Below are 21,994 nucleotides of genomic sequence, written 5' to 3'. Positions count from 1 at the left end.
GCCAGCAAAATAAAATGGATTCTGATGAAATGTCGCTGTGAAACATTGTCCTAAAAGTGAGTAAAAAAAAAAGTTCATGAACATTATCACTATACCTGTGGTGTGGACTTCCCTAACCCTAAATGTGAACTGGCCTACTATTAAAACAGTTCCCATCATCCTTGGTGTAAACAAGATTTTCGACAAATATCATGGTAGGCTACAAGAATGGGATAATACTATTTGGTACTCATTAGAATGAATGAACCATGATGCTGTAGAATACGATGGAATTTACAGCACATATTCAAGAATAAAAAAGTGTATATATATATATATATATATATATATATATATATAAAATTTTAACAACCTATAACGATGTGACATCTTGGGTTTAAAGCAGAATCAAGGTAGGCCTGTGTGAAACTGCAGTCCTGTGTGTTTTTACTCTAGTGACAGATGCAGTGCTTTGTGTGTTCAGTGTTGTTTTCTGCTGTGTCAGGTGTATGTATGTGTTGTTTCTGTTGTCTGTAGAATGACATATGGTGCTAACTGGTGGTCTCTGGACACAGAACTTACTAGAGCGATCTTAAAAGCAACCAAAAAAACATTTATAATTGGTAGCTTTTAGTAACAATTTTGTTTGTTTGTCTGAGTCTCGTAGCTTTATGTTAGTTTTGGCTACTTAACTAGTTTTGCGTGTGCAAATGTTACGTTAAGTAAAAGAAGTCCAAAATGAGGTCATAAAGTTCTCGTACATTATAACCGCATCTTATTACTACAAGGACTGTTTTTGAACTCTGCATTATATGTGTATAATCATTCTGCAACAATCAGAAACATTTGAATTCTTTTAAAATGCAGCAGCCTATCACACTGCAGAATACTCATGTCAGTTTCATTGTAGATATTTTGAGAAAAGATTTTTATTTTTTATAGAATATTTTAAATGTGTATTTATTGATTATAAATTAAAGTTGTTTTTCGTCCAATAGAAGTATGTTGAAAATATACTTATTTTATTTTTAAAATAAAAAGTCAGAAGATCCCACGTGTATCATGTAATCTTCATTAAAATAATTTCACGTCAGATTATAACTCAGAAGTGAAATGCTTATTTTCTACCTCAAAATGTTGTCGTCCTACAAATCTTAAATCTTAAGTCTTACAGCTTATACTGTAGCCTTAGAAAAATGTTGGTGTTTCACCTCGTAGCCCATTTTTTATTTTCTGAATTAATGTTACAACTCACCCTGTTTCGCAGATATTTTATGATGAATGGAATTTTATTCAGTCGTTTTTGTGGTTTCATGTGCTTCACAGTAACTTATTCAGTATTGCACCCACACATGCAGATGCGAGGCGAGTGCTGCTTGGACGGAGCGGATGTGAAAGGACGAGAACAGATGCTTTGTTGTCTTATTCTGCCAATGAAAGATGGAGATGAGGAGGAATAACAGAAGACCTAATGCTCTCTGTGTGCGGACTTAGGGACTGGGTGGTGGAGAGATGTTGGAATCGAGCCTTAGGGGTTGTGTGTGAGTGTGTGTGTGTGTGTGTGTGTGTGTGTGTGATGGCTCCCAGTGGGTGAGCAGAGCTCAAGTGCCAAAGAAGAGGAAGGGTCTGACGTAAGCCTGCCAAAAACAGCTGCGAGAGAGACGGAGGAGGGCGTTACATAGTGTGCATGTGAGGGGGCAAGAGACAGTCAGAGGGAGGACACCCCGAGAGACACTGAGAGGGAGACTTTGGAAGTGGGAGAGAATGAGTGGAAAAGTAGGTGCGAGAGACATGATTCTGTGTTGGAACTGGACGCTAAGGCATTGAGGAACAAGGAGACGTCCTTAAGGACAAGGGAAACGTAAAACAAGGAGCAACCTGGACTGAAGACTAAGTAGAAGAAGGGAAAGTGTAAAAGGAGAAGGAAAGGATTTTTCAAGGAGGTATAAAGCAAGTAAAATGGGTTGTGTCTTCAGCAAGCAGCACTGGGTTAAAGAGAGGAATCCCCAGCCCTCGGACCCCCCAAAAACACGAGACCTCACTGAGGATGCAGAGATTCTCAGCCTAACAGAGGTACGTGTGTGTGTGTGTGTGTGTGTGTATGTGTTTGAGTGCATGGGGTCATATATAGGTAAGAAGATCTCCAGGCAATGAGTGCAGTGGGTCTGCTTCAGTGGTTGTGTTTTATGTCTTCTGTAAATCATTACATACTTGCAGTCATATTTATAGTCAAGGATTTCAAATAGAGATCTGTTGAATTGAGGCTCAATAGAGAACATATGTAAAACATATACAACCTAAATCACACTTTTTAACCTATTTTGCATTATACAATGTAATAATGTTAATGTACTATATAAAAGTTTTTATGAAATCTTATTAATGCTATACAATAGGGTTACATTCATTACCATTAGATATTATTAAGTAAAAAACAGAAGTAAACATTTCATATAATTTGTTAATAGTTTAATGGTAAGTATAATGTTCATTGATGATTTGTGTTAATTTCTAATTCATAAAATGTTTATTTTCTACATCTTAAATGTTAAAATGTATGGGGCACAAATGAACATTATTCTAGATTAATAAATTATATAAATAATTATTTTGTTGTTAGTCCATGATACTAAATGCATTAACTAAAGCTATATTAGCATATATTATACTACGAGGCAGCTGAATGCTTAAATTTGATTGGCTGATGAACCTTCTAAGTTAATTATTATGTAATTATTTTCAGGGAACCACACAGAGAACGTAGTTCCAGGCAGCTCTTGACAGTATTACAGATCCATATCACTTCGCCAAATGATTTCTATTATTTCAAAGGTCTTACAACAGCACGATAAGCAAAACCCACAATGACACTGGCCAAACAAATAAACCTAGTAATCAACATGATAAAAATTACAGATAATTTCCATATTTTGCCCCAAAATTACACTTTATTATGTATGGAAAGCACTCTCTCCCTCAGAGACACAAACAGTTTTCACACATTATCGCTAAATTACTCTCACAATCTCGTCCATAGCATCAATTTAAAAACAATGTGACTTCTTTCAAGCGAGGTAACAACGATGCTATTCGTAAAGAAAATTAACTTCACTATTAGTAACGTTAGAAACAGTAGCCGACCACTTTTGAGAGATGGACAGACTCACAAAGGTAATTCACATGCTCTTTCTCTCTCTCTCTCTCTCTCTCTCTCTCTCTCTCTCTCTCTCTCTCTCACACACACACACACACACACACACTCATTAACAAAGCCATTAACTGCAACAGTCTGCTATCAACGGCTCAAACCTCTTTTACTAGGTCTAAAATTACATTTTGGAAGTAGCAACGGAGGCGGTGTCTGATGAGACGCGGAAGAAATAATTCTACTCCCAATAGCGAGTTACGTACAAAAACTGACAACTACCTTGAAATACATCATTTGGTCGATGTCTCGAGGCCTAGCAACCATAGTAAAAGCGGAATAATTGACTCAGAGTTGTTGAATTATTATAAAAATAATGCATACCAGAGGTGTAACCGCAAAGATATGCTATATAGTGACTGACTGATACATTTATATTGACTATAATTATTGTTATGCAGTTATATTAACAGATTAACAACATTAGGTTTATATGTAGTTCAGCAGTCAATACTTGCTTTAAGTGGATCTGCAAGTGTAAAGTGTGTGTAAAGTTATATTTTGCTTTAAGGATGAGTATTTTCTGAATGGATATTTCTGTCATTCACACACACACACACACACACACACACACACACACACACACACACACACACACACTCACTCACAGTAACACTTCCATGTCCATCATTTGGTGGCAGGTTGACTCTTTGGGGTCAGACAGCTTTAGTATGTTATGTGCCCTTAGAAATTGTGCCTATAGGATGGAAAATGTACGTGAATAGAACATTTCCACTTCACATATCCCATTTTAAGCGGTGTCAAACACTTACAAAACATGTGTGCTGTGCTCTTGAGAGAAAAAAAAGGAAAAATATTCCATGACCACAAACAAATAGCCAGATTAAAACCCTCATGCAAGCATACACACAAACACATACGTTTCCTAGGGATCCTGTGGTCAGAAAGACTGGTTAAAAATAGACAGTGGAATTCTGGGACGGTGGAAGCATACCTCGGCCTTCCCACCTGCTCCCGTCTGCTCCTGCCCGGAATGTGAGTCTGTATGTGAGTGTAAGAGAATTCCTATTAGCAGGGCCAAAACTCTTATTTCAAAATGTCAGCAGCAACAGTGGCAAAGAGAAAACTCTTTTTGTCTCTCTCCCTCACTGTCATATAGCAAGTTCATTTGACATCCGGAGAATTCTTGTAAACTAAACAGCTCTGTACTCTTCAGAAGAAGTGAGAAGGCACGAGGAGAAGGCTGTGTCTCTGTGTGTGTGTTGGATATGTGGATCCATGAGCCAAACTTTGGCTAGAGACAAGACAGAGAGAGAGAGAGAGAGAGAGAGAGAGAGAGAGAGAGAGAGAGAGAGAGAGAGAGAGAGAGAGAGAGAGAGAGAGAGAGAGAGAGAGAGAGAGAGAGAGAGAGAGAGAGAGAGAATGAGAGAAGGGTGGAGAGCTGAAAAAGTCCTTTATCTAAAACCATGCTTTAAAACAAAGAAAAAAACATGAAACCAAACTCTTGTTATATCCGTGTTTTAAATCTGGTTGTCACATGCTTGCCATATGTAGGGCTAAACATAAACTCTATGAAAGGAGCTTTTGAACTAGTTGATGAATGAACTGCTGTATATGTGTTTATAATTGTTTTATAACCGTTTATAATTGTAGAAGATGTATATTTTCCGTAAAATCTTTAGACAGATTGTTTGAGGTGGCACACATTTTAGGAGCTACGCACCAGCTTGCTCACAGACTAGCATAGCGATTGTTTACTTCCCATTTACAGTCTGTAGATGGCAGCATTGTCATGGGATAAACATAGCAATAGGCTATGAAGTCCATTATCCTTCACGGTTTTTTTTTAAATAGAAAATAATACTTTTATTCGGCAAGGAGGCATTACAATTAATCCACAGTGACAGTAAAAGATTAAACTAGATTGCAACAGAAGATTTCTGTTACGAATACACATTCTTTTGAAATTTCTATTCATCAAAGATTCCTGGAAAAAATGTAACATAGTATTAAAGCAGCACAACAGTTTTTTATACATTGATAGTATTCAAAAATGTAACTTGATCACCTAGTTAGTATATTACAAGAATTTCTTCAGGATCATGTGACTGGAGCTTTACGTAATGGCTGCTAAAATACAGTTTTGACATTGCAAACTAATAAAATTTAAAATTGTGTTTAACATTATTTTACATACTAATTATTTTAATACTAATTAAATAAATGCAGCTTTGGTAAACATTAGGGACTCTTCTTTTCAACATTAAAAATCTTATTAAAATATGTTTGTATAATCATCATCAATCAAAATGGTATAAATCCCATTCACAGAGTGAGTTAAAGTTTTTTTTAATATTTATGTATGTGTTTGTTAAATGATACGTAGATAGGTATAGGCATATATACCTAGTACCTGGTATTTATCACATTACGGGGACTAAATGTTCCCACAAAGATAGTAATACCAGTAAATTCTGACCTTGTGGGGACATTGTTTTGGTCCCTTTGAGGAAACAAGCGTATAAATTACACAGAATCAAGTGTATTCAATTTCTTAAATTGCAAAGGTTTCCTGTAAGGGGTAGGTTTAGATATAGGGTTGGCGTAGGGTTTGTACAGTATAAAAACACATATGGAGAGTCCCCACAAAAAATGGAAACCTGTGTGTGTGTGTGTGTGTGTGTGTGTATAGATAAATAAATAGATTGATAGATTTGAATAGAGTATGATCATTAAATGATTAGTAAATCATGTATCTGTTTCATGCAGTGTCTAACCATTTTGTCATCACAACACTATTACCAAAACAAATATGATTTTAATTTATCGCCTCCAAATAAGTGATAAGATTTATTCTCTTCATATCACCACAACTGGGGGCGTGTGGACATGTGTGCTCAGTGCTCTTTAGTATCATGTTTGTGGTTGGCAGATGTGTTCGAGTGTATTTCCTGCCAAATACATACAGATCCCACAGTATGTGCTGCTGTATAATTTTGAGGTCTTTTTGTGTGTGTGCGTGCTTTTATATATAGTTGGGGAAAATGGGTTCGCACTCCTTCAAAGAGAGGAACTTCAGGAAGAAACACCACTGCGTTGTTTGCAGACAAGCCCTCGACAGCAATGGCATGTACTGCAGAGGTAAAACATACATAATGACTTTATATCGACTTCTGTTGTTTTTGGACTTGACTAATATCGATATTGATATTGATACTGATATTTCCTCTAATATATATTTATTAAGCCATTTCCTCATTGGCACTATTATCTGTTCCACAAAATGTAGGAGATTTCAGGTTTTACTATCCTTGTGGGACTTTTTGTCCCAAGTGGGCAAAATTGTACCCCCACATGCACATAATGTACATACTTATTAATTTAATACACTTTTTTCTTTGTAGAGTGTAAAACTGCAGTTCATAAGAAATGCGAGGAAAAGGTAAGATTCTTTCCCTTACAGCTGAAATGCTGAACTTTATGCTATGGCATTCTCATTGTGACTGTAACGGGTCCTTGTAGCGACATGTTTATCTTAGTGGCTTTTAGTCTTGTGATGTGTGTTACTCTCAAAAATAGTACAAATATGTCTAATTCAGATGAGTTATGAACTCTGGTTATCTTTGGTATTAATAGAAATTGCAATCAGTCACTGAATGCCAACAGTGCATCACACGGATATACACCAGTGTATCCACACCACAGCTGTTCATCTCTTTCTCTCCTTCTATTTATTATTATTTCTCCCGTTCACTTTCTTTCTCTTTTGCTTTTTCTCATTACAGTAAAAATAGATATTATAAAAAAAATCAGTAAATCTAAGGCAACTGTTTCATCTTAAGTTTAGGTAATTTACTCCTTATTTTAAGAAAATGCCTTGTCTGAACCTAAAAATGTAAACTTTCAAAACAATGAAACCATAATTATTTGTGCATGCTTAAAAAAAGATAAATTGTATTTGATTAAAAAGAACCATTGAAATTCACTATATTAGTTGGTTTGGCTTAAAACAAGAATATAATACTACTAATAACACTTTACAAAAAGGTTCCAGTTGTCTTGAATGATGAATTGAATGATGAAAATGACTTCAAAAGCATATATTAATAATAATTTCAACATTTGCTACTATATTATTAAAGTTGATTGTTACATCGTGTTTGCATGAAGACTGTTAATAAAATTAATTCATACGATAATACATTTTTGTATTAACCGTGGGACCTTTATCCTGTTCAAATAATTAATTCGTAGATTATTAACAATCAAAACGTACAATAATCAAGAACATTTTTAAGCATCATTTACTTGAATACATTTTACAGTCAATGCTCTGGTTTTAGAGAGAGAGAGAGAAGGAGAGAGAGAGAGAGAGGAAGAGTTGGGTGGGAGCAAGAGAGTGAGAGGATCAGAAAGAGAGAGAGAGAGAGAGAAAGAGGAGAGCACTTGTAAGTGTATGCTATAGGAACTCTAGAAAACTGGACTCATCTGAGAAAGGTACAGACACTTTTCCTTATTTGAAAGGGGATAAAAGAGGTAATTCTTTTGCTTTTGGGAAAATAGACTTACTGTACTTCTACTTCATATAGTACAATCAATATGTGTTTGTAGTGAGATAATTTGTTTGGCACAAAGAAAAATACAGTAGAAATGAGAGATTCAGCAATTTGTGGAATGAAAGTAGAGACAAGAGTGTAAGACACACTGACACATGACGGAGATACAATCAGATGGTAGTTAAGGTCTATAATATACGAACATTTATCTTTGTTTGTTTAGTGTTTATGAGTAAGCGTCTGATTGTGTCTGTGTCACATGCAATTACTTGTTACCTGCTAAAACAGGATGTAGTTAATGAACCCCAGTGTGTTTCCTCATTCCTCATAAAGGATTTGTTTTGCCTGCACTGTAATAGGATTTTATCATTATGCTACAGCAACCTGTTCGTTTCAACGGTTGGATTTTCCAGGGCTATCCAAAGTCAAAGCTCGAATAAAGCTTGAACAAAATTATTCCTACAGAGCTCAAATAATGAACAGAGTTGCTTCTACTTAAATTTAAGACAGCAAATCAGTATACGTTCGTGATTTACATGGTGAAGAATACTTCTACAAACAAACTCATGATCAGAGGCACAAGCCAGCTGATCATCTGAAATAGAGTAGTGGAAATAGTTCATAAAGCCAGCAGGCATTTCATCCGTCCTGGACGAAGAGATCAGCTGCTTTAGTTTCTCTTTATACACGTGTCTCCACCCTCTGTCCACATCAGACTACCCCTATCTGTCAGACTATCAGAATATCCCCTGCCACACTTATACCCTCCCTCAAATATGCAGAATGATGGTCTGTTTAGGTTTTCCAATGACAGATTCTCAAAAACTTGGCTTGAATATATAATTACATCCACAACTGTATTTAAAATGGTATCGCAGCCATATGCAGAGCCATTCGTGTTAGAGTCTTTAAGTTAAAATGTTCTGTCTAAACTAATTATTGAGAAGGAAGAAAATATGTTCACACACACACTCACAGACGGTGCTAAACAGTACCAGATGTCCCCTGGTGTGATAATAACCTAATGAGGACAAAGAGGATGTCTTAAAATGGAGAGTCACCCAGTGGCCCCAAAGTATGTTAGCTGCGTGTGTGTATGTTAAGAGGCTGGTATGTGTCTCTTATATGGTCTCTGATGTCTAAACCTTCCAAATCATGCTTCAAAGACTCGGTTACCATGTGTCTAATGCACACCTTTCTCTGCCTGTCTTTCGTCCAGGTCTCTGTGCCTTGTGAAGTTACCTCAGATCCAGTGAGTATTTACCCAAGTTGATTTTTAACATATATCCTAAAAGTCATACTTAACATTGCATCTGTATTACATTTACATGAATGAATTTAGCAGAACTGACGATCCAGCTAAGGCTTTATCTTGTAAGAACTAATTATACACAAAATTAGACTATAGACATTTTTGAGTTTATTTAAATTATGAATAATTGAATTTATTTTATGTAATGTCAACTTTTATACATTTAGTAGTTCAAACTTTAAAACGCAGTTCATTTAAGAAAATGGGAAGTTGGATTAACATTACTTATGTTTGGGGTCTCAGGCACCCCAGGAATAAAACATAAATAAATACAGTACATCTTGACTTGATTTTCTCTTTATTGTACACACCATAGACATCCATTAATGTTGACTGTTTCCATTTTTACTGAGGTCAAAAAACAAAGTAATAAGTTTATATAATAGTGATATATATATATATATATATATATATATATATATAGATATATATTATATATATATATATATATATATATATATATATATCCTGGTATTTTGAAATAACCATTTTTAAAATGGTATAATTGGAGTCAACCATAAATAGAGTCATTATTATCAGAAAAGGAAGGTCAAAGGAATTATTAATTATTATTGTGTTTTATGTATCGCATTTAGAAAGAAATGTTTGTACCGTGTCTGCCTCCTTTTTATTGACACTCTTTTAACTCTGATCTTTCCTAGCCCCCACTTCAAAACCAGAAGACCATTCCGCCCAGGTATGAGAAAATTTTGTCATCATTCACATTCACGCTGTATCAAAATTATCATTACATCATTATGTTTTAGCTTGCACAGCTTCTTTTGTTTGTATCCGAGTGTGACTTTCTTGTGTTTGTTTTGCTTCACAGTAAAGACAAAATGGAGAGTGTTATGGAGAAGTTGATGGGTAGTCATTATGACTTTGACCTGACCTACATAACTGAGCGTATCATCTCTGTCCTCTACCTGTCGGACTTGGAAGAACAACGTTACAGCACTAATCTTAAGGAAGTGGCAGCCATGTTAAAATCTAAACATCAAAACAAGTTCTTGGTCAGTTGTATTTCTGTTTCATCATAATTTTTTGTGAGTTTAAGAGCCTAGTGAATTATCGCTCTTATGTCTCTTTTACTTCTCCTCAGCTTATAAATCTGTCAGAGAAACGCCATGACATCTGCAAGCTAAATCCAAAGGTATCTTTTTGCTGTTTTATAAAAACAGCTTTGTGTGTATAATTCCAGTAACTAGAATTGCATATTCCTTCATTTAAAAGTCAGTATATTGCTGGCTTGTTTTGATGTATGCCTTTGTTTCTGTATTTCTGGAATGACCCCCTCCTCTTCCTCAGGTTGAGGAGTTTGGGTGGCCTGATCTACATGCCCCGTCCCTTGATAAAATATGTGCTATGTGCAAAACCATGGAGAACTGGCTTAACTCTGACCCCCAGAATGTGGTTGTACTGCACTGCAAGGTTGAGATCACAAGTTATTTGATATTTAATATTTCATATACAAGAGCTAAATGTGTCTAAATGTCATGAGTCTTATTAAAGGAATAGATCATCCAAAAATGAGATTCTGTCACCATTTACATAGTCTAAAGTCATTCCAAACTCAAATGACTGCCTTTCTAATGGAAAAGTTTAGACTGATTTGCTCTCTTTTCTATGCGGTTACAATGAATTGGTACTGAAACTACAGAAAGCATTATAAAAGTATCATTAAAAAAGTCCATACTCGCAATTCTTCCCTCTAGTGGGCTGTTAAACTCTGTGACTAGATAAAAGTCAGCAAGTTGAGCTTAACTAAGTCAGTCTGGTCCAACATAGACTCGTGTGATGACAGTGATGACAGAATTTAAGTTTATAAAATGTTTGTGTCATAGAAAGCATAACAAATTATTTTTTCTTCTCTGTCTATTTTCCTTCTAAACTACCTGTGACTTTCTCAGGGCAACAAAGGAAAAACAGGGGTGATTGTGGCAGCTTACATGCATTATAGCAAGATATCAGCTGGGTATTTACACACACACACACACACCGTAATTTTCTTTTTCATTTCAAATAAGTGTTGTTCCTTTGAGCTTTCCAGTGACAGAAATAAATGACATTTTAAAATGTTTTCATTAGAAAGATGTTATTTTATTTATATTACATAATATTGATGCATTTTTAAGTAAAAAAATCAGCATTGGTGAGCATAGGAGACTTATTTTAAAATCATTAAAGCTCTTATGCAGTGCCTTCAGGAGCATTTTTTGCACTCATTTAATTACATTTAATTTTTTGTGTATATGTGTGCAGGGCAGATCAGGCTCTCTCGACAGTTGCTATGGGGAAATTTTGTGAGGATAAAATCTCTTCCTCTCTCCAGCCATCTCAGAACAGGTATGACTAACCTTTATTTTACATTTGTTCCAGAATAACTTGTTCTAGTTTGGTCATGATGTTCTCTTTGTCACTGCAGGTATATATATTATTTTGCCGGACTCCTCTCAGGTGAAATAAAGATGAACAGCTCCCCTCTGTTCCTGCATCAAATTCATATTCCAGCTTTGCTCAACTACCAGTCAGGAGGTACACAACCTGCACTAATCATAATCAGGCCTCATTTTGAATTTTCTGAACTGTTTTTTAGGAAAAAAAAATTTGTATGAAAATGTCCAATGATATTTAGAAGCAATGATAAATGATTGGGCAATAATGAAATCATAATTTTCTCACCTGTATGAGTAAATGATAAAATGAATTTTCAATTTTGGATTAACTATCGCTTTCATTTTGTTTCCCTATACTATCCTATGCATTTTCAGGTTACTCTCCCTTTCTGAAGATCTATCAGTCATTGCAGCTGGTCTATTCTTCAGGCAAATAGTAAGTGGGTCTGTTTTTGTCTCATTAAGTTTGAGATGTATTTTAGCACTTTGGTCACTCCATGCAGTCTAATATATTAACCTCCGGAGCTCAACCCTGCAAAAATGAGCATCTTGTGTTGGTTTAAGCTGCTCAATGGTGTCTTAAGATGATCTCAAGTTCTGACTAAGATGGTGTAGTTAGTCTCTCAGCCATGCCATGCTGGTTTAACTGGTCAACAAGCTGGATTCCCAGACTATCCAGCTGAAGAGTGTCCAAAGCCCCTCTAAATCCAGCCAAAAGATCTGCCTAGCCAGCTCTGGCTCGCAGTGTCAAACATCTCTCCTCTTCTTTTTATCATGTCATGTCCTCTCTTGACTGTTCTATAAAAAATACAATTTCATACTTCTTTATTTGTTACAGTAATATTCAGAGCCCTAACAGTAAGATGCTGTGTGTGAATATTGAACCAGCTCTACTGCTAAAGGGAGACATCCTGGTAAGAACACATTTTCTTATAACATGCTTGCTATCCAGTGCTTTAAAGGGAGAAATATGTTAAAATATAGTGAAAAACATTGCTACATTATCATATTTAAAGTGATTTAAGTGCTTTATTCAAAGTCTTGTGAAGAGATATGCTCACGTTATAAGATGAACGGGTTTAATGTAGTCTATATACACATAGAAACAAACACACACACAGTAAATTATATATGGTAAACAGAAACACAAATTTGCTTGTGTTCATCACACTCAAGAACTAACCTCATTGGTTCTCTTGCTTGACACATGATTTACCCTCTCATCCGCATACCAACATTTTACACTCAGAATGCCTTAGAAACTACATATCTATGTATTAACAACCACCTTCAACACCCAAGCAATGTGTAGGTGAGTTGAGAGAAGCACCACATTTTCACTACAAAAGCAGCATGTTTTCCTCAGTAAAACTGCTTCTTATTGTCTGTCCTTAGGTGAAGTGTTATCACCGTCTCTCAGATGTGTGTAAGAGAGAGTGTGTGTTCGGAGTCCAGTTTCACACCTGTAGTGTTCATGGGTCTCAGCTTGCTTTTGGCAAAGGAGAACTTGACCATGCTTGCACAGGTAAACACATAAAGACACTGTTTGTTTGACTGCCCCCTCCATTGCCTCGACCACTCAGAAGCAGAGGAATAAAGTGAATTTTGCCTTTGTGTGTAGATGACCGTTTCCCTGCAGATGCCACAGTGGAGTTGCTATTTTCTTCTGCCCCGCAAAGAAGAGGTACACATCTATCAACTGCACATTTCTCCATCTCTGCCTCCATTAACTGTGTCTTAATGCCGTATGTGTGTTTTATGTGTTTTGAGGTGGAGAGGTACAGGGAAATGAACCAGGAGTATCTGTGGATTATGGCACTGCAGATCCAATTGTGCGTTGGGACTCGTATGAAAACTTTAATCTTCACCATGAGGATAGTGTTGAGGGTATGTGCCCTCAGTCTAGCCCCAAGCTACAAGAACAAGTTCTACAATCATACTAACCTAAAAAATTGTTGGCTATAGTAGAATTTGCTGACAGAAAATAACTAAGTACCAGATAATCTGCCATTGCAGCATATAGGGGACAAAACAACTTAATTTTAACTTGATTTAATTTAATAATAATAAAAGTAATATGAACCATTTATATATATATATATATATATATATATATATATATATATATATATATATATATATATATATATATATACAATGAAACTGAAATACTGGCCTATTTAGTGTTGGAGGTTTCTTGGCTAAATTTGACCAGCCTGGTGGCCAATCTTCATCGATTGCACATTCCACCAATAAGAGCAGAATGTGAAGGATTAATTAGCAGAATAATAGCACAGTTTTGCTTAAAATATTGCAATGCACACAACATTATGGGAGACATATCAGAGTTCAAAAGAGGACAAATTGTTGTTGCATGTCTTGCTAGCGCATCTGTGACCCAGACAGCAAGCCTTTGTGAAGTATCAAGAGCCACGTTATCCAGGGTAATGTCAGCATACCACCAAGAAGGACGAAACACATCCAACAAGAGAACTCTGGACGCAAGAGGAAGCTGGCTGAAAAGGATGTTAACCGGCTAACCCGCATTTTATTCAAAAAACATTAAACCGCAGCTACCCAACCTACTTAAATGTACACCTCAGCTCTCCTGTTTCCACCAAAACTGTCCGTTGGGAGCGCCACGGGGTCAGTATACATGTCCAGGCTGCTATAGCCAAACCTTTGCTCACTCATGCCAATGCCAAACATCGGTTTCAATGGTGCCCGCAGCGAAAAACTTGGGCTGTGGACAATGTGAAACATGTATTTTTCTCTGACGAGTCCACCTTCTTTCCCACATCCAGGACAGTTATGGTGTGAAGAAGCCCCAAAGAAGCATACCACCCAGGCTGTTGCATGCCCAGAGTGAAGCATGGGCTGGATCTGTGATGGTTTGGACTGCAATATCTTGGCATTTTCTAGGCCCAATGCTTGTGCTAGATGTGGGTGTCAGTGCCAAGGACTACCGAACCATTCTGGAGGACCATGTTCACCCAATGGTTCAAACATTGTACTCTGAAGGCAGTGCCTTCTATCAGCATGATAATGCACCAATATACACAGCAAGACTGGTGACAGAGTGGTTTGATGAACATGAAAGTGAAGTTGAACAACTCCCATGGCCTGCAAATTCACCAGATCTAAATATTATTAAGCCATTTTGGGGTGTTTTGGAGAAGCGATTCAGGAAAACGTTTTTCTCCACCAGAATCCTGTGACCTGGCCACTATTCTGCAAGAAAAATGGCTCACAATCCCTCTGGCCACTGTGCAGGACTTGTATCTGTCAATTTCAAAATGAATTGTTGCTGTATTAGCCGTAAAAGGAGGCCCTACATCATACTAATGAATTATTGTGGTTTAACTGTCGTTTCAGTTTCATTGTCCAAACCCTGTAATATATATCATATCATATATATACTGTATATAGCACATATTTATATTTACTATACAAGACCTTATTATACATCCCTAATCCTACATCTACATAATACCTAAACTTAACAACTACCTCACTACTATTAATAAGCATAAAATTAGTAATTTAATGAGGAAAAGGTATATAAATCATACATATATGAAAATGTCTTAGCATTTCTTTATATATATATGGTTGAAATTGCATTCCAAGACAAAAACCACTGAGACATTTTTCATATGCTCCTCATATTCATGTGATTGTAAATAATATGTTTTTGTCTATGTATTCCCTGTGATCTGTAGATATTAGTCACACACGTGGGCCTTTGGATGGTAGTCTTTATGCTCAAGTGAAGAAACGTCGAGCACCAGGCTCCAGTCCCAGCGGATGTCCAACTTCTATCCAATCCTCCACAAATTCACCCAGTCATTCCTCCTCTACTCCTCCCATTCATCTCTCCATCCAGCCTCTCTCGCTCAGCAAAGATGCAAGTTGCTCCTCAGCACCACCCAAATCCCTCTCCCCACCTCTAAGAGAAAAGAGAGAGAAGGACGAAGACAGGGAAAGACACAGAGAAACCGCAATTCTTGATGATGGCGACTGCTCTCCCGTGAGACCAGATAGGCCAGTTCAGTCTTGTTATAGTCGCCCGTTTTCACACATACATTCATTTTGTGATCCAGACCTGACCAGCCCTCACGCACTTGCACAAACTCTCCATCCTAAACACCGCACACTTCCCTGCAGCCGCACCACCTCATTGCCAGTCCGAGACTTGTGTGTATCCCAGCCTGATATTTTATGGGAGAGCGGGCGATGTCTGCACCATCCCTGCCCAGAAACCATTAGGCACATGTACCCATATCCCACTCAAGAAACCCACATTCATTCGCCACTTTCCCACTCACAGTCCTCCCGTTCCCACACACTTCCTGCACAGACACGTACATTCTACTCTGGGGAGGCATGTCCTGTGTTTCATTGCCCTGCCCTCCCTCAGGGCCACACCCATAACCCCCCATCCCTAACCCCTAATCAGTCACTGGTCTCTAGTCCATACCGAGAATTACGTTACAGCACGAATCCACCAACATCTTGCTCCTGCAGGGACTGTTCTCGCTTACGAGAGGATGTTGCCCTCCATTCTTTACGAGGTAGAGAATTAGAAGCTCATCCTTGGTCAAGAGAGGTGGAGTTTGGGATTAGAAGGGAGGGTCCTGTGCTCTGGAGAGATGGAAGGGTGGAGTCTCATTGGGAGGGCGTTCAAGAGGCTGAATACTGGCGGCGCAAATTAGCAATGCCACCAGTAACGTTACCATATGGACATTACCATGCTGTCCAAAAACAAGACCAACCCATATATGTTTCAGATGCCCAACCTGAACATATTACACCACTCAGTCCATTTCCCAGCCCCCAAAGCAGTGGCTATCACAGCCCTCATCCACCCTGTCCTTGCTCTCCACAACCATTCAGAGGAAGTCCAGGATATGCCTCAATCAGTCATTCCCCAAACTCCTCTCCCATTACTATTACTCCATCTCCAAAACGAGCCAATCACAGCAATGATTCAGTTGAAGAGAGTCAGGATGGGATTAATGGTAATCACATTGACACAGTTTGTAACCAAATTATAACAACCAATGCATTCCTAAAATTGTTTTTATTAAATGAAATATGCTATAATATAAAACAATTGAAGTTCATCACACTTCAGTCATCTAAACTAGTTTTTTTTGTTGTTCCTATTTTGTGGAACAAAAATTATTTTACTTTATAAAGTGTGCATGCTGGTCTATACACAAAATTTGTTTGTGATAACGTCAACCTCTAAAAGGGGCAGAAATGTACCATACATCTAACACAAATAGTCCATATGACTGAATGATGTAAACAATAACAGTATTTATATTTTTCTGTGAACTATCCTTCTAACTTTCAGGTTTTTTTTACTTTCCTAATCAAATCTATTGTTCATTCTATTTTGTGTGTTTTTTAGATGGGCATCTTAAGGTTTTAGATGCTGATAAAAATCACATTGAGGCCCTTTCTCCTCATAGGTAATTGTTTCTTTATGTACATTAATCTCTAATTGATCTCATAGCCACAATTTGAATTTAATGTACTATCAACCTAAATTCCACTGTGTTTTCTAACAGGAGATCAATAGGAGTGGGAGAACCAGTGGCAAGCAAAGCTCCAGATGGTCAAACTTCCCTGGGTCTCTGATCACTGTTGTCTCGGCAGTTAGTGGAGCAGAGGGAAATATGAAGAAAACACCCATCACAGATTCTACATCTAACAACACTCCCATTAACCCACCATCATCCAAGGCTGTGGAGTCAGTGCAGGTACAAACACACAAGACATCCCAGACACACCCCAGACCTCTCAACACCAGCATCCCAGAATCAGAACAAGATAAAGAGGAGGCCCCGGGCTCATGTTGCATCTCAACTTCAACCTCAACAAGTCCTCAACCTCCTCTTTGTTCTTCAGAGAGAAGCTCTGCTTCTGAATTCCCTTCATCTAACTTAAATTCTGAAAGGCAAAGCATGACAACCCTGACCGACGGCAATGAGGAAAACCGCAACAGTGACCTGACTGCATCGACCCCTGATCTTGACGGTTACATCACACCCTCATTTCCTATAGCATCATATGGCTACCCTCTTCTGACGGTGCCTCATGTACCATATACAGGCTATACAGAGATCACCATCCCAACCTCCTTACCCCAACCTCCTCTCCCTGAAAAACAGCGCTCATCCCCCCTTCACAATCTGATTGTGTCTGATTGTACTGGCACTTCTTCATTAAAATCAGCTGGAAAGTCTTCTACTTCCTCTGCCCAGTTCCATGTGTCCTTCTCCACAACTACCAATGAATTGCCTTCCACATATAAATGCAAAGTAACCCCCTCTAGTGGCGTGGAGGAGCCAGAGAACCGCCTCAGCTCAAAATTTGTCCAAGATAGCTCCAAGTACTGGTACAAACCTGGCATCTCCAGAGACCAAGGTAAGAGCATCTGCATTTTTCGTGGTGCTTACTTCAGTGTTATTTACATTTATGCATTTGGCAGATGTTTTGAGCCTATATGTATTCTCTGCCATTTGGACCCATGACATTCAATTTTTAAGGTAGCATTGTAGCCTTCTGTGCTACAGTTATACTACGGTATATTATTATTAGTATATCAATATAATGGTACTATTAGAAATTTCTTTGATTTATTGGTAAAGGTTATTATTAGATACTATTTATTGCATATGCTCATTTTACCTGTTTTGACATTAAGATGTTATTATCTAGCCCTCATCAAGTTAATCTTTAAGAACATTAATCATTTAGTAACACTGTTAAAACTTTGATTACAGTATTTATTTTTATACATTTTTAATTTGAGCAAATCTCAAAATGGATATCCATTCATATCATACCGTACTTTATAACATTGTAATGCCAAATTCACTTAATTTAGTAATATTTAAAACAGCTGATTTTAGTATTTAGTATTTAGTAAGAACTACTTTACTATTAGTAAGCACAGAATTAACTCAGGCAAAAGTCTTATTACTTCTTAGTAATACAGAAAATTGTTTCCTAAACTTAAGATTGAACAAAGTTTATTATCAATTTATTATCAATTTATTGTATTGGTAAAAATATAAACCAATATGATTAATAAATGATCACAATTTGAATGAATAAGTAATTTAATGAAAGTACTTTAGAAATACTGTTTTGTTAATTCTTTAAGCAAATGTCAGACTAATGATTTTCATCTGGTGGATGACTTATGAGCAACCTCATAAGAACACCCTAGCAACGCAATAAAAAAAAATCTCAATACCTTACAATCATCATCATCATCATCATCATCATAAGTCTCTTGAATCTAGTTGTAGTAAATCTTAAATTAAATTTTTAGAAGGCAATGTACATTATATAAATATTCCTGCCACTCTATTAACAGAAGTATATCTTTCCCCACTTAGCCATCGCAGTATTAAAAGATAAGGAGACTGGCTGCTTCCTCATTAGGGATAGTAATTCATTTCAAGGCGCATATGGATTGGCCCTGAAAGTCAGCACACCTCCAGCCCACGCTAGTAACCATGGAGAGACGGGCAACCCACAGGAGCAGCTAGTTAGGCACTTCCTGATTGAGAGCGGTTCTAAAGGAGTGAAGATCAAAGGCTGTCAAAATGAAACATATTTTGGTGAGACAAAAAAAAAATGGTGCCCTGGTTATGAATGATTTTCCAATGCTCTATGTTCAAAATAGCACCCCCTATTGATTCAATTCTGATGATTCTTTTCCTCCAGGCTCCCTCTCTGCTCTGGTGTATCAACACTCCATTACCCCTGTGTCTCTTCCTTGTGTTCTACGAATCCCAGACAGAGGTCATAACAAGTTAACACACACAGCACAAACAAGTTGAAATATAACACTGCATGTTTTTCATACTAATTTTGTAATAACTACTTGTTTTGTGTGTGTTTTAGATCTTGTAGGAGAATTGCAAGAGTTGCAAAGTGGAACTAATACCAGCACAGCTGCAGACCTATTAAAACAGGGGGCAGGTGAGTTTTTATTCTATTATTTTATTTTGGTACACTTTTTTAATGCTTTTGGAGTTTTAAATGAATCATGCTCTCCAATGGCGCATTTATTTGGTCAAATTAATTAATTTCTATTGTAACGTTTTAGTTACATTTGAATATTTTCAGCAGCAATTTTTCCAGACTTAACTGTCACACGGTGATTAAAAAATCATAATAACATACAGATTTGATGCATAGTAAATCTTTATTTTTATTTTTACAGTTGTTAATCGTTGTGCTGCTTAATATTTTTGTAAATACTGTGAAATTTAAGGACAGCATTTATTTGAAAATATCCTTCACTGTCACTTTTAATCAAATGAATGCATTCTTGCTAAATACAAAAAAACTTTGATGATAAATCTCATAGTGTGTTATATTCGATGATTATATTCTATTTAATTTATTTCTATAATAACATTATATTAAAGGTACTGTTTTATTAATTTGTTACACAACTGGCACTCTTGGTCCTCCATAATATTTAATATTAATGTATAATAGTAATGAATTTCCTCTTTCTCCCTCTAACATTCTTTATTATTCTCTCTCTCTGTCAGCTTGTAATGTTCTCTACCTAAACTCAGTGGAAACAGAATCTTTAACCGGCCCGCAAGCCGTCTCCAAAGCAACCAAGTGCACTTTGACCCAGGACCCTCGTCCTTCACCAACAGTCGTCCACTTCAAAGTGTCCACACAGGGCATCACCCTCACTGATAACCAGCGCAGGTACAAACACACATGTCCGACAACACTTATGTTTCGCTTGCCAAGCAAAACAGCTTATATTGTAACACAGCTTTATTAATATCACTCCCTAAGCATATTTTTAGCATGATCCTTCAAGTATGAGATTAAAGTTATTTATTTTAGCCATTCAAGTAAACTACAGGCCCGCATGGCTCATATCCAAGACATTAATCGGAGACACTGAAAAGTAATAACAAACTTCACTCTTTATCTCTTTCTTTTTTTCTTTATATAGACTGTTTTTCAGACGACATTACCCTATTCACAGCGTGACTTTCAGCAGCGTGGATCCACTGGATCAAAGGTAAAATTAAAAATTGAATTATTAGGAAATAATACTCCGATCTACAACATACTGCATCTCTAAAGTACGGCCAAGACAACATATATTGCTTTAAACATTAAGGAGGTGGTTTGCCTCTGATCTAAGACTGATCTAAGACTGTCAGCGTACTATTATTTTTATTTATTTTTTGCACAAGGGCTCTCCTGTCCTCTTTTATGCTTCTTTCTCTCTTGCTCTGCTTGTACATGTTGCTTAGCCTCTGTGTGTGTGTGTGTGTGTGTGTGTGTGTGTGTGTGTGTGTGTGTGTGTGTGTGTGTGCGCCAGGTGGATTGATGCTGATAACACTTCCTGCAAGTAAGTGCTTCTACTTACACAGCTCTATATTCTCTTTCAGTAGCATTTCTCGTGCTTTCAGGAGGTTTATAACCAATTGTGTAAACTGAGGAGCGAGACAAGTTATATCTTTTTATGCCACTCAGAATAAGCCAGTGATATAACAACGGAACAAAAGGGACTTTAAGTGAACAATCTGCCGAGGTCTCTGATATCTAGTTGTTTTCTATAGGATGTTTGGATTTGTCGCACGGCGCAGCGGTGGTTTGGGAAACGTGTGTCACCTGTTTGCAGAGCTGGACCCAGAGCAGCCAGCCACAGCCATTGTGAACTTCATCAATAAAGTCATGCTGGGACTTCAGCAGCTGCGAAAATGAACACAGTATAGGAGAGAAGGAGAAAAACAAAACGGAGCGTACAAGACGCTATTGCAGTGGTTCCTGTCAGTGTTACGCTTATATATACAGAATGAGAGAAGTGTTTCTCGTTAAGATACACAAAACTGACTTTTACGACAACTTCCTATTTTTTCTGTCATGTTCATATTTAGTGTAAATCAGTGAGATTTATTCATGTTGAGAAAAAAAAGTGCATTACGGAGTGATTTCAAATTAAATGCCTTTTATTAAATAAAATTAAATATACAAGAAAAACAACTGGATTTTCCTGGTACGGTATATATAATAGGTAATTAAATAAGAAAGTAAGTTTTATCATCCTTTTTTTTTTTAATCGTACCACTCAGCATGCCAAAGCTGTATGACTGCTATTGACCGTTATCTCTTTTCATTTTTATTGATTTTGTGTGTTTGTGTGTGTTTTAGTTAAATGGTCAGAGTGTTTTAGTTGTTTTTCTATTCGAAAGGGCCTTTACATGATACAAAGTCATATTTTTAGCGACTGATACATTTTTAAATTCATACTTTTTGGTATTTAAATAAAATATGAATAAAAATATGACAAAGTAAGTGTCTAGTGTCTACTTTTTATAAAAATAAATATCCGATTTCCAGTGGTTTAATAAAGGTTTGCACTGATTACTTGAATGAAACTGTAAAAAACTAATTTAGGGTCTAAATGCGTTAATTGTGTCATGCTTCACTCTATTTATGTTAAGTACTTAAAAAGCACTGCTAGTCTTTGCTTGTTGCCAGTTAGGCATAGTTTGCTTAGGTGTGGCCTACAATC

At 36.9% G+C, this 21,994-nt stretch overlaps 1 protein-coding gene across 1 annotated transcript; it reads left to right on the top strand.

The window, feature by feature from the left end:
* The first annotated feature begins 1,641 nt into the window (after positions 1 to 1,641).
* On the top strand, positions 1,642 to 21,774 carry tns2b (tensin 2b). Its single transcript, XM_043242479.1, has 26 exons — positions 1,642 to 2,052; positions 6,181 to 6,286; positions 6,550 to 6,587; positions 8,921 to 8,953; positions 9,676 to 9,710; positions 9,843 to 10,026; positions 10,116 to 10,166; positions 10,322 to 10,444; positions 10,924 to 10,988; positions 11,276 to 11,359; positions 11,439 to 11,548; positions 11,785 to 11,845; positions 12,248 to 12,323; positions 12,805 to 12,934; positions 13,031 to 13,093; positions 13,180 to 13,296; positions 15,132 to 16,430; positions 16,829 to 16,887; positions 16,989 to 17,847; positions 18,828 to 19,052; positions 19,159 to 19,236; positions 19,339 to 19,416; positions 19,998 to 20,166; positions 20,423 to 20,491; positions 20,798 to 20,827; positions 21,039 to 21,774. The coding sequence occupies exons 1-26, from the start codon at positions 1,939 to 1,941 to the stop codon at positions 21,181 to 21,183; spliced, it is 4,401 nt and encodes a 1,466-aa protein (XP_043098414.1). The 5' UTR covers positions 1,642 to 1,938; the 3' UTR covers positions 21,184 to 21,774.
* Positions 21,775 to 21,994: the final 220 nt, after the last annotated feature.

Source organism: Puntigrus tetrazona, chromosome 6, assembly GCF_018831695.1.
Source record: "Puntigrus tetrazona isolate hp1 chromosome 6, ASM1883169v1, whole genome shotgun sequence".
In the NCBI taxonomy this organism is placed as follows: domain Eukaryota; kingdom Metazoa; phylum Chordata; class Actinopteri; order Cypriniformes; family Cyprinidae; genus Puntigrus; species Puntigrus tetrazona.
Note: the sequence above shows the minus strand (reverse complement) of the source record. Positions and strands in the feature narration are given on the sequence as shown.